The 14064-nt window shown below is 42.4% G+C and overlaps 1 protein-coding gene across 1 annotated transcript in view; it reads right to left on the bottom strand.

Moving 5' to 3' along the window:
- Window positions 1–1740: 1740 nt before the first annotated feature.
- Window positions 1741–14064, bottom strand: part of gpc4 (glypican 4) — a 40311-nt gene continuing 27987 nt past the window's right edge. The window contains exons 3-9 of the mRNA XM_041989652.1: window positions 8404–8801; window positions 7877–8042; window positions 6797–6927; window positions 6557–6703; window positions 4752–4876; window positions 4497–4669; window positions 1741–4403 (exon numbers count right to left, since the gene is read on the bottom strand). Of these exons, the coding sequence (XP_041845586.1) occupies window positions 4186–4403; window positions 4497–4669; window positions 4752–4876; window positions 6557–6703; window positions 6797–6927; window positions 7877–8042; window positions 8404–8801 (1358 nt within the window). The 3' untranslated portion in view covers window positions 1741–4185. The remainder of the gene's footprint in view (window positions 4404–4496; window positions 4670–4751; window positions 4877–6556; window positions 6704–6796; window positions 6928–7876; window positions 8043–8403; window positions 8802–14064) is intronic.

Raw genomic sequence — 14064 nt, 5'->3', positions numbered from 1 at the left:
GGGGTCCAACCTGGTACCACCACAGTGGACCTGATAAAGTGGCCAGTGAGTGTAAATTAGTCAGTACATATATTTTGGACAGAGATGGAGTGAAACTCACTGCAACAGACTGAGCTTTACCTTCTTGGTATTTACTGTACTGTTTGGCAATAGTGCAGATAAATCAGCTCGTTGTGGAAAACTCTGTCCAGACTCATTTAAAGATGCAGCATGTAACAAAATCAAAGGTCACTGGGTTTCTATTGGTTTCTAATCAGTTTAAAAGAACTATTCTGTTGGTATTCTCTTAGAAAGAGTAATTTATATCCACTTGCAGTGGGTCCACATAAACAGCAGCTGCCATATTTGTGCCACCATTTTTACTACGGTGTCTCAGAATGGACAAACAACTCTGTGTGAAGTGAGAATCCTCAGAGTTTATAAACTGCAGTACCTGCTCTGTTTGATAGGGGCCAGAGCAGCGATAACCAGCCCTGGTTCTTGAGGGCCACTGTCCAGCAGATTTCAGATGTTTCCTGCTGCACCTGATTCAGATTAATGGATTGTTGACAGGTTTGTACAGAACTTGACAACAAGCAGTCAGAGAACCAGTGCTAAGTAACACCTTAAAAGGACCATAGAAGGAGACAGTATAGACAGACAGATACTTTATTCATCACCATAGGGGAAATTAATATTGTCCAGTAGCTCACAATTTCACATATATAAACATATTAACAGTAAGATAAGTAATTAAAATGAATAAAATAATGTATACAGTGTTTAAGTACTTACCTGTAGTGCAGTCATTGCTGCATCTGAGGCCACTGGCTCTACTTAGCAATGAAAACTGGAAGAATTTTGTCCACCGACAGCCACCATCCCATTTACATCTGTGCTTGGAATGTGACATAATTTCTATGCACATCTTTACCACTAGATGGCAGTAATCCTTACACACTGTACCTTTAAGTTTGAGGGGGAGATTGTTGCAAAATTGTTAATAAACGACTCAACAAGCTCCTTTAAATTTCACGGTGGACGAGCTCTGAGACAAATTAGAGTAATGAGGACGTTGAGTCCTTCAGGGTGGACCTGGGAGCAAAAAGAAATCCATCAGCTTGAGCCTTTTCAGAACATTGAAGGATGTACGGAGCTTAATGAGCAGCATGTTTTGATGCCATTCTGAGCATGACTGCCTTACAACATCCTCTAATCCATCTCTCGCCCCCACCACCACCCGTCACTTTCATTAATTAAACTGGACATTTTCAGCTGGTTTTTGTTATAAAAAGCAGAAGACTGATGTGCAGAAATCTGATACGCTGTTGAAACATGAAAAATTATTTTACTTGTTGACAGTTTATTTAAAAATGCAGACACACACAAGCTTTCACGACATTGTAAAGATGTCTCTTCTGTCCCTTTGCATGTCATAGCAACAGCCAATAACATCCTCATTCTAAACCGAAACTCTCATAATTCTAATGGTTGGTCAAATGGCCTGGCATGAAAAAATCCTTTGAAAATGTAATAACAGCAGGCGATAATGTAATAATAAATAAATGAAGCATTTCTCAGAAATGTTTGTAGCAGTTTTTGTGCAGTTTACTCATTAAAAAATAGGTGTGATTATATGATTAAATGTAATAAAGCCATAATGTAATAGAGTGGCCAAACTATTACGTTACTGGTTGCTACGTGTGTGCCTGCATCTTTAATTTTAAATGTAAAGAAATGATAAAGAAAACTACTCACACATTTAAATATTGGCAGTCTTTATTTCAACAAGACTAAGAAATGTTTAATATACAATTTCTCTTACAATTTAACATCTATCTCATCTTGTTTTTCCATAACATTTAGGAGATACTCTGACAAGTAAAAATCTGGTGTACTGTTAAGGCCTCTTTTAGAGACATCTAAAAATGGCTGCTCTTTATTTACACTTTTTTTCCCTCCATTCTTGTCAGTCACTCACTCTCTCCTCAGAGAGCTAGTCTTTTCTGCTCTTGAGGGCCAAAGGCAGATGGAAAGGTTTCAACACCTGTCCAACTCGACTTTTGAGAGTGACGTTGGTCTGCGGATGAAATAGGACATCCAGCAGCCGGACCGTCTCCTGCCAGCCGGAAAATGCTGCTGCCCTGGCCTGCAAGCACAGACATTCACCATCGTCACCCGAAACATTTTCTCCAACTCCCAGAAAGTTGTGTTTCTTCTGCGCTTGGCACAACTCTTCCAACATGACACAAACGCGTGCACAAGCCCTTGTAGAAATGTTTGTGGAACACAAAAAAAGAAATGAAAACTGGTCACCTGCAGAAGTAATGCCAAATCAAGCTGCTGATGGGCAGCTTGGCCATTTACATCAGGGCTTCAGCACTTTGTACGGGTTGCATAGATGTTTCATCAAATCCTTCAGTCAGATTCTTAAAGATGAGTTGGAACAAATCTTGATAACCTGAAGAAAATGTCATGTAAGATCACGGTCGACCTGAAAATTTCAAAGCCTAAGTAGCCAGAGGTTTGTGTTGCATTTACAGTTTCGGAGCAGCACAGAAAGCCTCAAAGTTTTTGTTAATTTACACAAAATGATTTTTCCAAACCCAAATAATTTGATCCATGTAATAAATTATGGTAAGAAAAGAGGATTTTTTTTCATCTTTATATCAGAAAACATTGATTTTTTGGGGGGTTATTAGTCAATTCTAAAAGCCCTTTTTCTTGCAAAGACATTAAAATACAGAGATAAGTTACTGTACAAAAGCTACAAGAGGCAGCATCATTTTAGAGCTGAAATGGCCAGGTAATGCCACTTACAGACCTGATTATCTAATTATTTCATTGTGCTTCAGGGAATCCGTACAGACAGATCATAATTCATCAACATCTACAATCGTTCTTGTTTTTTAAACCATGAGGAGATGCTGATAAGTATCAAAGATTTAAGAAAAAAAGGAGAAGAAAAGTAATTGTGACAAAACAATCCTCAAGACGAAATGATGCAAACGTGAAGATTGGTAGACCAAACGGTTCAGGATGAGTCCATTTATACTGACACAGGCCATTTAAGAGGTACGTGTGTGTGTTGTGGGATGGGGGCATGTGGGGGGAAAAAAAAACAAACTGTGCACATTGACCAAAGTGCCCCCTTTTCTGTGCACAATGTCCTCTTTCACCACCAAAAACTAGCAGTAAAATCCGCTGTAGTACCAAATATATATCTTCATACCAAAAAATAGCTAAAATTACACCTCCTCAACATAAAACCCTGTATTAAAATAATCTTTTTTTTTATTTATCTAGATCAAAACACTCCTTTTTCCTCTTCTTTGTTATAACATGAAATGCTCGTAACAACCATGTCGCCATCTTTCTTTTTCCTGTTCAAACAAGTAAGACTGTATAGAGTCAGAACGTCTGTGCTGAACTGAGCTTACAGCACCAACAAGGGCATCCAAGACTTGTCAGCTTTGCCTTCTTCTGGGGGAGCCACATATCTATCAACTTTCATCTCAACATCACTAGTTTCCACTGACGACAGTATGAGCGTGAGGTACGAACCAACTACTGAACTGCTCAAGCTGAAGAAATTAACTTAAAGGATATTAAATTTAAGTTGTGATAATGCTCATAGCAGGCATACAATATGTATGTTTGAGCTCGCGGAGCAAAACTGTTCACTGTTTCTAAATGTGCTGCATTGTGCACATTCAAAACGTGCAAAAGAGTTGCAATGAAATGTTCCTTTCAGTCATCTGTTCTCTGAAAAATGGAAAGAGCATCCTCAGAAATATGAAAATGTCTCAAAACAGGCACTTCCTTTTCACCCACACATATTTCTAAATATTTAGATCGTAATCACCAAAGGTGGCACAAGATGAGCTGTGAGATTAAATCGCCAAAAATAAGACAATTATATCATGTTTGTAATGTAGAACCACAAGGAAGCTCCAACGGAGCCGCCAGAGTATCGGTTTATCTGGGGGGGGGAGGGATTTTTTCGGGGGAAGAAAATCATACTGCTGTACACGATGTCTTTAAAAACATACAAATAGTTAATAGTGAAGTTACTGTAATATCAAGACGAGCTTCCCCCCCAAAATAGCGGACAGTCTGAGGTCCTGAAGGCAGTTTTTTAAAAAAAAGTCTCTGACAGCTTTCCCCTTCGTTTTTTTGTTACTGGTCGCACTCTTCCTGCCAGTTTTATCTCAAGTGAGCGGCAAGCATGGCCAGGGCCAACCCGCAGACCGCCAGCGCCATGCTAGCCCGGAAGGCCGCCCCAGCTGATGGGATTTTGTGCACTTGATTAATCCGGGGATTGCCAGGGTTTGGAGGAGTTGAGAAGTAAATGTCCTGATCTGTGTTGCAAGATGGAGAATCGCAACCGCTGCCGCTCTCCTCTCCTCCACTGCCTTCTGTATCTGTAACAATAAAACACAGGCGTGAGGATCAGGTAAGGTCAGAGGGACAGGAAGTCAGAGAAAGTCATGGTGAAGCTCGCCCCCTGTCCTCACCTATGTCAAAAGTGATGTCAAGGCCTTTGTGCGCTGCTTTAAGCCTGCTCGTTGTTTCCTTCAAAGTCGCGATCTGACTCCGAATCACAGAATCTGGTTTCGTTATGTCCACATCCACATCTGGGTTCGATACCTGGTTGGCCAGCCCGTTACCAATGACAACCGACTCATACCTGCGCAGAACAGAAGCCTGCGTGTCAGCGTGTTTACTTATAACTTGCATGCGCCATAATCTGCATCCTGTTTCAGTCTTACCTGCTTTTGGCCGTGCCGTTCCAGCACTCGTCACCAGGTGCGGTCCTCTCACCTGCGCACACAGTCTCAGGCAACGTCGACCAGAACTTCTTCGCATGTTTCAGCTTCTTCTTCACTTCAGCGGTCTATGCAGCCCAGACACAAAGAGCGTGTTAGACACCGAGAGAAAAAAACAACAAGAAGAAAGGATGGAGATTCATCTGTTATTGGACTGAAATGATTTTACTATTTAAATATGCCACCTACAGTCAAATCTAGAGACAAATACCTGATCAACACAATGCTGGCAGCCAGTAACAAAGAATGGATTGAAATTATACAACATGGAAAAATTAACTTTCTCCCTGAGCCGTATGTATTAATTGTTGGCTAAAATGGACGCCTCTCCATGAGGATGAGACATCCCAAAGGACAACCTCTCAGTCTCATAAAAAATACAGATACGTCTAAATATTTGCTTCTTGGTCAAGGTGTATAAATTAGCACACAAAGGAAGAGTGCACATATGCCTATGAAAATGGTGGAAATATAAACATGTCAGCAGTACATGTGTATCCATGGAGATGCCATGTGTAGTTATCTGTGTGCAAATACAAGCTGTACATATACATGTGTTTACAGGACGTGTACAGAAACGGGTGCCCGTTTGGGACATTTATCAGCGATGCTATCTCAATGCTTGCAAGGAGTATACGGACATGGTCTGACATGAGAATGTATCTGACATGGATGGAAACAGGACATTACCGAGGCTAATTCAACCCCCACAAGTCATGATGGGATAATATTGTGACTCAATCAGCCTGTTTACATGACCATCAGAATCAGATATCTGGGAGTAATCAGATTACTGTAATAATCTCATCAGAGATGAACTTCTGAAATATATTTGAAAAATCCTTGTCCACATTTACCAGTCAATTATCGCATTTATTTCAGAGTACGTTCATGTGTGGCAACGTCATTTCCTGCTATTTTCAAAGCATCTGGTCTTTGGTGAACATGGTGGCGCCTGCAGCCTCAGTGTTAGCTGCTAATGTGAGAGATAAGCTGCTGAATAGTTTTACTTCAGTGGTCCCCAGACTTTTTCTGCAAGACCTCCTTTTCAATGTAACTATCACATGCACCCCAACGCTTACAATGAAACATGCAACGCAGTGTTGTTCTGCAGAGAAAGTCTTTAGTTCATCTTAAAAATATGAATTTGGCATCATTTCGACGAGAGAAGCTGATTTGAGCATGTAGATGCTTTGTCACAACGCTGAACCAAAACTACCAAAAACAACTTTATCCTCCTTATTTAGGATGTTTCTGACAGTTTTCAGGTATTACATTTAGAACTTTTATCATCGGGTGTCCAGAAAGAACATCATAACGAGTGCTGAATCAGGAATTATCTCAGCCAGAGAAGCCGATTTTGGACGAAAAAGATGAAGCTCTGCATGTGCACAGATGTAAATCAGATATATGGATTTACATGCACGAAGACATCAAAGTATTAGGGAGAAATCTATGTGTGTTAATCCGTTTTCTTATAATCCGATACTGGCAGGAATCTGATAAAGGATATCAGATTTTGCCATCTACATGACCACTTCTATCAGGTAATGAGCAGATTTTTGGTGTGCATCTCAGCGACTCACTTTGTTATCTTTGTATTTCTGATACGCCTCTGCCTGGGCGTTTTCATGTTCTGCTTTTGTCACTGCATTTTTGTTTTACTCAATGTTTGTTAGGAAATGTAAAACCAGTTAAAAGTTTAAAATCATTTAAAAAGAGATTAATGTGTTGTGCTCTGTGTTTACCAGTCGGTCTAAACTGGTCCCAGCAGCAGTTGTGGGTCTTGCATCTGGACTGTAAGGGCGGAAACGGCCGGTAAAGCCGGTTTCTTTGACAGAACGTGTGGAACGGAAGGCCGTGCTCGGTTTAGGCATCCCACATCCTTGGAAAACCTGTTAGATGACAGCGAGGAAGAGCAAACTCAGTGGAGCTGAATCTTTTCCCTCTCTTCTTGCTTATGTTATAAAAACTGAAATGATACTGACCTTTTGAGATACCTGCATGCTGTTCTCTTGCATATTCATGATGGCCTCTGAAATCTTGACATCAATGGGATCCATGACAGACTCAAAATTAAAGGGACCCTCGAGCCTCTCGGCTAGACTGAGCATGGAGTCTGACAAAACAAAATTTAAGCCCTTTAGATACCAGATTTGTTTCCTGTGACTCAGTCATGTTGTTACTAAAACCTACCACTAGGTGGAGGCATGTGCACAGTTGAGAGGATGAGGACAGGATGAGGAGGCAACAGAAACCAGATGCCTTGACAGATACCAGCACTACAAGTCATGTTATGCTTGTTATACAAGACATATGTTATACAAACAGTAATGAATGGAGGATAAGAACACCACCCTGAATGTATGGAACTGATCCGGGCCTGTGTTTACACAAGAGCTGCATTTATTCAGACGCCCACAATGTGTACAGGTTGTACAGCTCTTCCTTCTCCTGTACTCGTACAATAAACTAGAGAAAGACAGACATGTCTGTACGTGCCTTTTAACAATAAGCAGTGTTCATTTGTTTGTACTTGCTCTTGTTAAATGTCTCTTGTTAAATGAGGGCGGTGGCCTTTCTGTGTGGGGTTTGCATGTTCTCCTTGTGTATGAGTGGATTGTCTCCGGGTACTCTGGCTTCCTCCCACCATCCAAAGACATGCATGTTAGGCTAATTGATGACTCTAAATTCTCCCTAGGAGTGAGTGTGTGTGTGAATGGTTGTTTGTCCTCTATGTGTTGGTCCTGCGATGGACTGGTGACCTGTCCAGGGTGGACCCTGCCTCTCACCTGTTAATGCTGGGATGGGCTCTAGCTTACACGTGACCCTTAATGGACCAAGCGGTTCAGAAATAAATGAATGATGAAAAAAGTTGTACATGTGCATTCAAATGTTTGGAGTGAGTCAAATTAGGTTAACCTGTAAAGGTTATAGTGCATTTCAGGTTCATTCTGACATCATACAAAGAGCAGAGAAGAAAGCAGAAAGGAGGACGGATTAATTTAATAATGGCTGTTAATTTAAAAATGGCTGAAGAAGATGTCCTTGTTGAGACGTCTGCTTACCGAGAAAGTTGTTCCACTCTGTGTCCAAGTCAGCCTGGTTAGCCAAACAGCCACGCATCACATTCAGACAGTAATTCTGGCAGGGCTTGAGGGCCACTTGGCCTGAGCAGTAGGGACAGTACAACATCTTCAGGGACGCTTGCACACAGCTGGGAGACGCCCCGACCTGGATGGGGCAGGGGGGCAGTTAGCAGACTGTTTCCACTGAGCCATAGAGAAGGAAATTCACCCAGAGTCATGCATGCATATTTATACTCTAAAAAAGCATGACCATTAATTTTAAGAGCAAACTCCACCAAACAGTATAATCTAATCATCGATGACTCACGACAGTGGAAAAACATGTCATACAGAAACAGTCAGAGTGGTTTATGTTATCAGAGACTGTGCTGCAACCACAGCTGGCTTTTCCAAGAGAGATATGAAGTCATGGTCACTGAAGGGAGGATGGACATGGAAAAACCTTTCAAATGTTGGGGGAGCAGACTAGACTTTATAGCAAAGAAGAAAAAAGTTTCTTCACTTACAGCTGACACCTTATTGACCACATCTGGCATGACCGCGAGGCCGTATACGAAGGTGCGAGCGGCCACGAAGGCTCGTGTGAGCTGGATGCGGAGCTTGCGGGGCACGTCGCCGAAGGGCAGCAGCTGCTCCGTGTGCCGGCTGACGCACTCCATGTAGGCGTCGCTGAACTCGTACTGCACGTTGACCAGCCGGAACATCCTCTCCAGGAGGTCGGCCCAGAAGTCCGCCAGCATGGAGTCCAGGTTGACGGAGGAGCTACCAGACACGTAGTACCGCGTCAGATCCCTGAAGAAGTTCTTGAACAGCTCGGCGTTCTGCACGTACATCATGCCGTACGTTCTCACGAACATGTTGTGCAGCGACACCTCGGCATTTTTTAAAAGCTCGCGGAAAAACTCTGCGGAGAGAGAAAAATAAAGATGCGGTGAAACCCAGCGAAGATTAAATGTGTACGGCTGCTTTCAGCGTCTTATTCATGATGCAAACTGGTTTTACTGCAGCAAACCTGCATATTAATAAGAGACTAAAATGAACCAAATCTATTGAATACTATGTAATAGAAAATGTTCATGTCATTATGTACTCTTTGTTTCTGAACATTGTGTACTCACAGTTAATCTCACTTATTGTGAAGGAAGTAACCTTCACCCTGCTTGTCAGACATTCATCTATTTAGAAAGTTCTCTTTATGTTCTTGTTTTCTGGTTTCTTCGAGGTAGCTTGAATGTCAGTCTGACCACAGAATGCTCCATGATACCATTTAAGGAGTTGACCTATCTTGACTTCTGAACGATACCGTGCCCTGCTTGCAGAGAAGAACAGCATCATCATCAGTCTGTGTATGACTTCCGTTTCTCAGAACTCCGCAGTCGGCCTGCGAGCTGAGTGTTGACTTCTCATGACTGCAATCATCATTTAATAAATTTACTTATTCAATTCGCCTGATTGAGTGTTGGATAATCATTTTTTCAAAACAACTAACACACAGAAAGGTAAAAGGAAAACAAAAAAATTAGCAGGTAAAGAAATGACTGAGAAAAAGTGAAAGAATAGATGTAAATAAATGGATATACACGCCTAAAAATGGCTAAAAATATCAGTGATACCCAGGTAGTAGCTATAGAAGAGGTAGAAGAAGCAGCTGCAACAACAGAAGAAGTTAGTAGTAAAAAAAAGTAGAAGAAAGAAGTAGTAGAAGCAAGACGATTGTTGAGAGGCAAGGCGAGTTTATTTGTGAGATAAGCATTACAGCAGAGGGCAGAAGAAGCATTAAAAAAACAAAACAAACTTCTTGTTGAACTTATTGAAACTTAACAATAATCAACTAACTTTAAAAAGAAAATAAGTAGAAGTGGAAGTAAAGGAAGTAGAGGGAGAGAAGTAGAAAAAAAATCTAAAAGAGGGAAATAGTGGTAAGAGAGATTGAAGTAGTAGAGGAAGGTAGTAGTATTAGGATTAGTATTAGTAGTACTACAAGAGGAAGAGGTAAAAATAGAAGGTTGTAGTAATAAAACCAGCAGAAGTAGAAGAAGAAGAAGAATAATGATGATGAAGCAACCCAGCCAGCCGACCACTGGAAACAGGCCCAATTAGCTGCTTTGTGACACTGACAGATAAAAACCTATGAAGTCACATGTTGGCATGTACAGTCATTTACAAACACCTTTTAAAATCAGTCATTCTTCTTTACCTATGAAAAAAAAGAGGAAGAGGAGAAAGGTGGGGACGGAGCATCTCCCCATGTCTGTAAACTTCCCACTGAGCAGCGTTGTCTCTCCACATCAGTCTGCTTTAAACTGACCACCATCAACGGCATTTATCTGTTGTCACATTCCATTCACTTTCCTTTCTGCCAGCTTCTCTTGGACTGTCCTTCAGAAGCATTTTCAATAGGATTACTGAATAATGCGACCCCCTCCTCCCCAATATGGACCTGTAGCCCCCCCCGCCCAGCCCTGCCTCTCCCTCCCTCTGCTGCTTTCACTTCATCAGTTCCTTCAGAGAGCTCTCTTCAGTAGAGACAGCAAACAATGACCTACTTCATCCTGAGGAATGTCCACCCCCACCTCCAATAATCCAAGCCTCTTCTCCCATGCACACCCCCTCCTTGCCCCCCCAACTTTCTTAATCTGAACAAAATGAGAATTCCACAGAGTGCCTGAAAATGTTTCACCTTAAGTTTCACAGGCATGCAAGCACCCGCCCCCCATCCCCTCCTCGCTGACCCTTGTGGACAAAACTTGTGTCCCACTGCAATATCTCTGAGTGCCCACAGCGTGGCTTTGAAATGTAAAGTTCCCATGCTCAGTCCCCAAGTACTGCTGTCACTTCCACTTCAGACTGACATACTAAAAAGAAAAAATGAGATAAGGGAGGGGTGAGGGCGTCTTGGGGCGGGTTAAGTTGAGGGCTTTTTTAACTCCGAATCTTCACTGTGTCGCCAAGGATACCGGAAACACTGCAGCCCTTCCATTTACCCCCCCCCACCATCACCGACTTCCCTCCCCTCCACACATGCAGAAGCGGGGGAGAGGGCACCAAGTTCCACGCTCCACTGACAGAGATTAAAACAAAACTGGTCCACCCCCCACCGCAGGAATGTCATAATAGCCACAAGTTGAAAGTCAGCGAAAGGGGACCGAGGAGGTGAAGAAGAGCACTCTACTGAAAGGATGAAATACTCTACCAAGGTAAATATTTCAATAAAGAATTTTGGAAAATGGTGAAAAATAACCAATTTCAAATTTTAGATGCTTTTCTAAAAAAAAATAACTTTTCGCGAAAGCTGCCACAAAAATCCAGCATTTCAGTTTTCAACAATCAAAAAAGTCACAAAATCCTGGATGAATGTGTGTACTGTCCTTTTCTATTGTCCTTTCAAGGCATTACATATCCCAAACTGTGATGTAGCACCTTTTAAACAACGTCGGTACTGCAGTTTTAAAGCTCACGTCACAGTTTTTTGTCCACTCAGAGACACCGTAGTAAAAATGGTGGCACAAATATGACAGCTGATATGTATATGGACCCATGGCAAGGAGAATTAAATGGCTCATTCAAAGGAGATAAAAACAAGTTATTTTAGTATAGAAAGACTATTTTTAATTACATATTACATTTTTCTGTCATTGAGATGACCGCACTGTGTGGAGGGAGTTTTTCTGTTACAGCTGTGTGAAAATGTCACATGATCCAATCAGCAGGTGTTCTAACAGATACGAGAAGAACGCATCTGCCTATACACGATAATTAAGATGTAAATAGACTGCAGTAAAGACTTCTCCTCACTTGCCATTATAAAAAGGAATCAGAAGGAAGGCTGCACGATGGCGTGGTCAGCAATGCGGCCTCATAGCAAGAAGGTCGCTGGTTTGAGCCTCGGCTGGGAAGGCTTTCAAACTTTGGCCTTTCTGTGTTCAGTCTGCACGTACTCCGGCTTCCTCCCGCCATCCAACGACATGCATGTTAGGTTAATGGGCCACTCTAAATTCTCCCTAGGAGTTGGTGTTGGCCCTGGCGACCTGTCCAAGGTGCACCCTGCCTCTCACCTGCTAAGTTCTGGGATAGCCTCAGCTCCTTGTGACCCTGAATTAGACTAAGCAGTATAGAAAAGAAAAGATGGAGAGTAAAATATGAGGCTGAAGCTAACGTCTATTGATCCAAGTGTGGGGACTGTGTTCTCCAAAGTAGGAAAATCCTTTATATCAAGCTAGTTTCTGAAGTGGTACTTGATGTAAAAAATTTGCGAACCACTGCTTTATGAGTTTAGACAAACTCACTGGTAAAAAAGGAAGTGGCATGTGCAGGGGTGTGTGAGCGGTGGCGGTAAGGGGAGGCAGCACTGAGGCTTTCTGGCCTGAGCAAAGACGGGTGAAGTATGAGCTGCATTACACAGGCATCTTGCATTGTCATTAAAAAGAGTTTATGACAAGCACCCGTCTGCCAAAAGGCCAAGGAGCTGAACACTTCTTAAGATTTTTCCATTAAAGTAAAAGAAAAAACTGCTTGTCACTCAGCCAAATGCTGGGGGAGAATCTGGGTGAAGGGTTCTTAGAGGAGAGTGTAAACTGCTGCAAAATGTAAGGAAACATTTTTCATTTTTGCTCATAAGTAGCCATTATCTCCTTCAAGCGCACAAGCCTGACTGTCAGGTCTTCAGCATGAGCAATGATCTTAGGCCCAATCCATCACTGGAAGAGTGGAGCTGACCGATCTCCTCCCACTTCCTCCTGCAAGGAGCCCCCCTCCCAACATCTCCCACCAGTGTCCTTATAAACTCTACTCCTCCCAGTCCCAGCCCAGGCAGTAATTGCATCCTATTTGTGCCAATTAGTCCCTGAGCTTCTTTCTCTCTTTTCTTATGAGATGGGATTCAGTCCCTCCTGCTGCTGGAACTCACTGCTTCAGATGGATGTCTCTTGTTGTGTGTGTCTGGAGGCAAAAGGGGGCCTTAATCCAAGTGCTTAATTCCCAGACATAGCCTTGCTCTGCTGGACGGGGTCACCGTAACAGGACAGACAGGCTGAGGCCAGGACAAACACAGTGACGAGACACAGAGAAGAGAGAACTATTTCTGGCTCTGGTCTTAATTGGCCATGACTCCTCGCTTCAGGCCCACGATGAGAGCCTGCCTAATCACATACACCACTTCCTGAGTTTGTTAGTGAGCATGTAGCACCATTTGTCTACAAGCTCGGCCACAGCTGTGTTTATGAAGGCAAGCATCCCACGTCTTGTGACAGGTTAGGAGATGCAGTCATTGTTGCCATTAGACAAATGAGCACTTCCTGTGTGACTGTAAGCGTCTGCTTCAGCATGTTTCGACGTGACAACAGGGAATAACAGCAACTTGAGCTTGTTACCGTATCCAGTGAGAGAGCTTGTCTAATGGCCCAGGTAAAAGAGAGCTCAGCAGGTCTTTGAAAACCGATTCCACATCTAACAGGTCAGAGACAGTCATGAAGAGAGGGCAGAAAGGGGGGAGGAAGGGAACAGAGGTGTAGAAAAGCCTTAGGGCTGCCCCCTCTTGGACAAGGAGACAACCTTACAGTTTGACATTTGCCAGTTTCTCTGTAATAAATGTTAACATTCAAGCGTAGATTTTAGAGGGGATCTAACATGAGATTGTTCTAACCATTTGCTTTGCTGTTTTTAAAGTAGCATCATATAACTTTCTGACTTGTTTTGATATCACAGTAGGGCTGCAACTAATGACTATTCTGATGGTCGATTAGTCACCGACTATTAAAACGACTAGTCGACCAATCGGATTATGTATCTCATGATTATTATAAATGACCTTTAAATGTCCGCTTTACAAATCTCATATGTATTTAATTTATTTTGTAAGTTTAACGTGAAGTTATCCCAGACTTCTTCGCCGCTGTTTTGTTCCCTAGTCCGCCTCCATATTGTTCCCCTGGCGGACTTTATTGCGGATGTGCAACTCTCAGCAGAGATAAAAAAAAAAAGAAGACGATGTCTCACTCTGTAGTTTTTTTTTTCCCTGACAATAGCCAACGGCTAAATTCGTTGTCGACTATTTTTATTGTCGATTATTGTCGACAACGTCAACTAATCGTTGCAGCCCTATATCACAGTGATCTTTATTATGTAGATTCCTGGTGCCGTGGTTGCCCTGCAGCACCCTGAGGCCGAGA

The sequence above is a fragment of the Melanotaenia boesemani genome, chromosome 7 (assembly GCF_017639745.1).
Source record: "Melanotaenia boesemani isolate fMelBoe1 chromosome 7, fMelBoe1.pri, whole genome shotgun sequence".
NCBI lineage: Eukaryota > Metazoa > Chordata > Actinopteri > Atheriniformes > Melanotaeniidae > Melanotaenia > Melanotaenia boesemani.
Note: the sequence above shows the minus strand (reverse complement) of the source record. Positions and strands in the feature narration are given on the sequence as shown.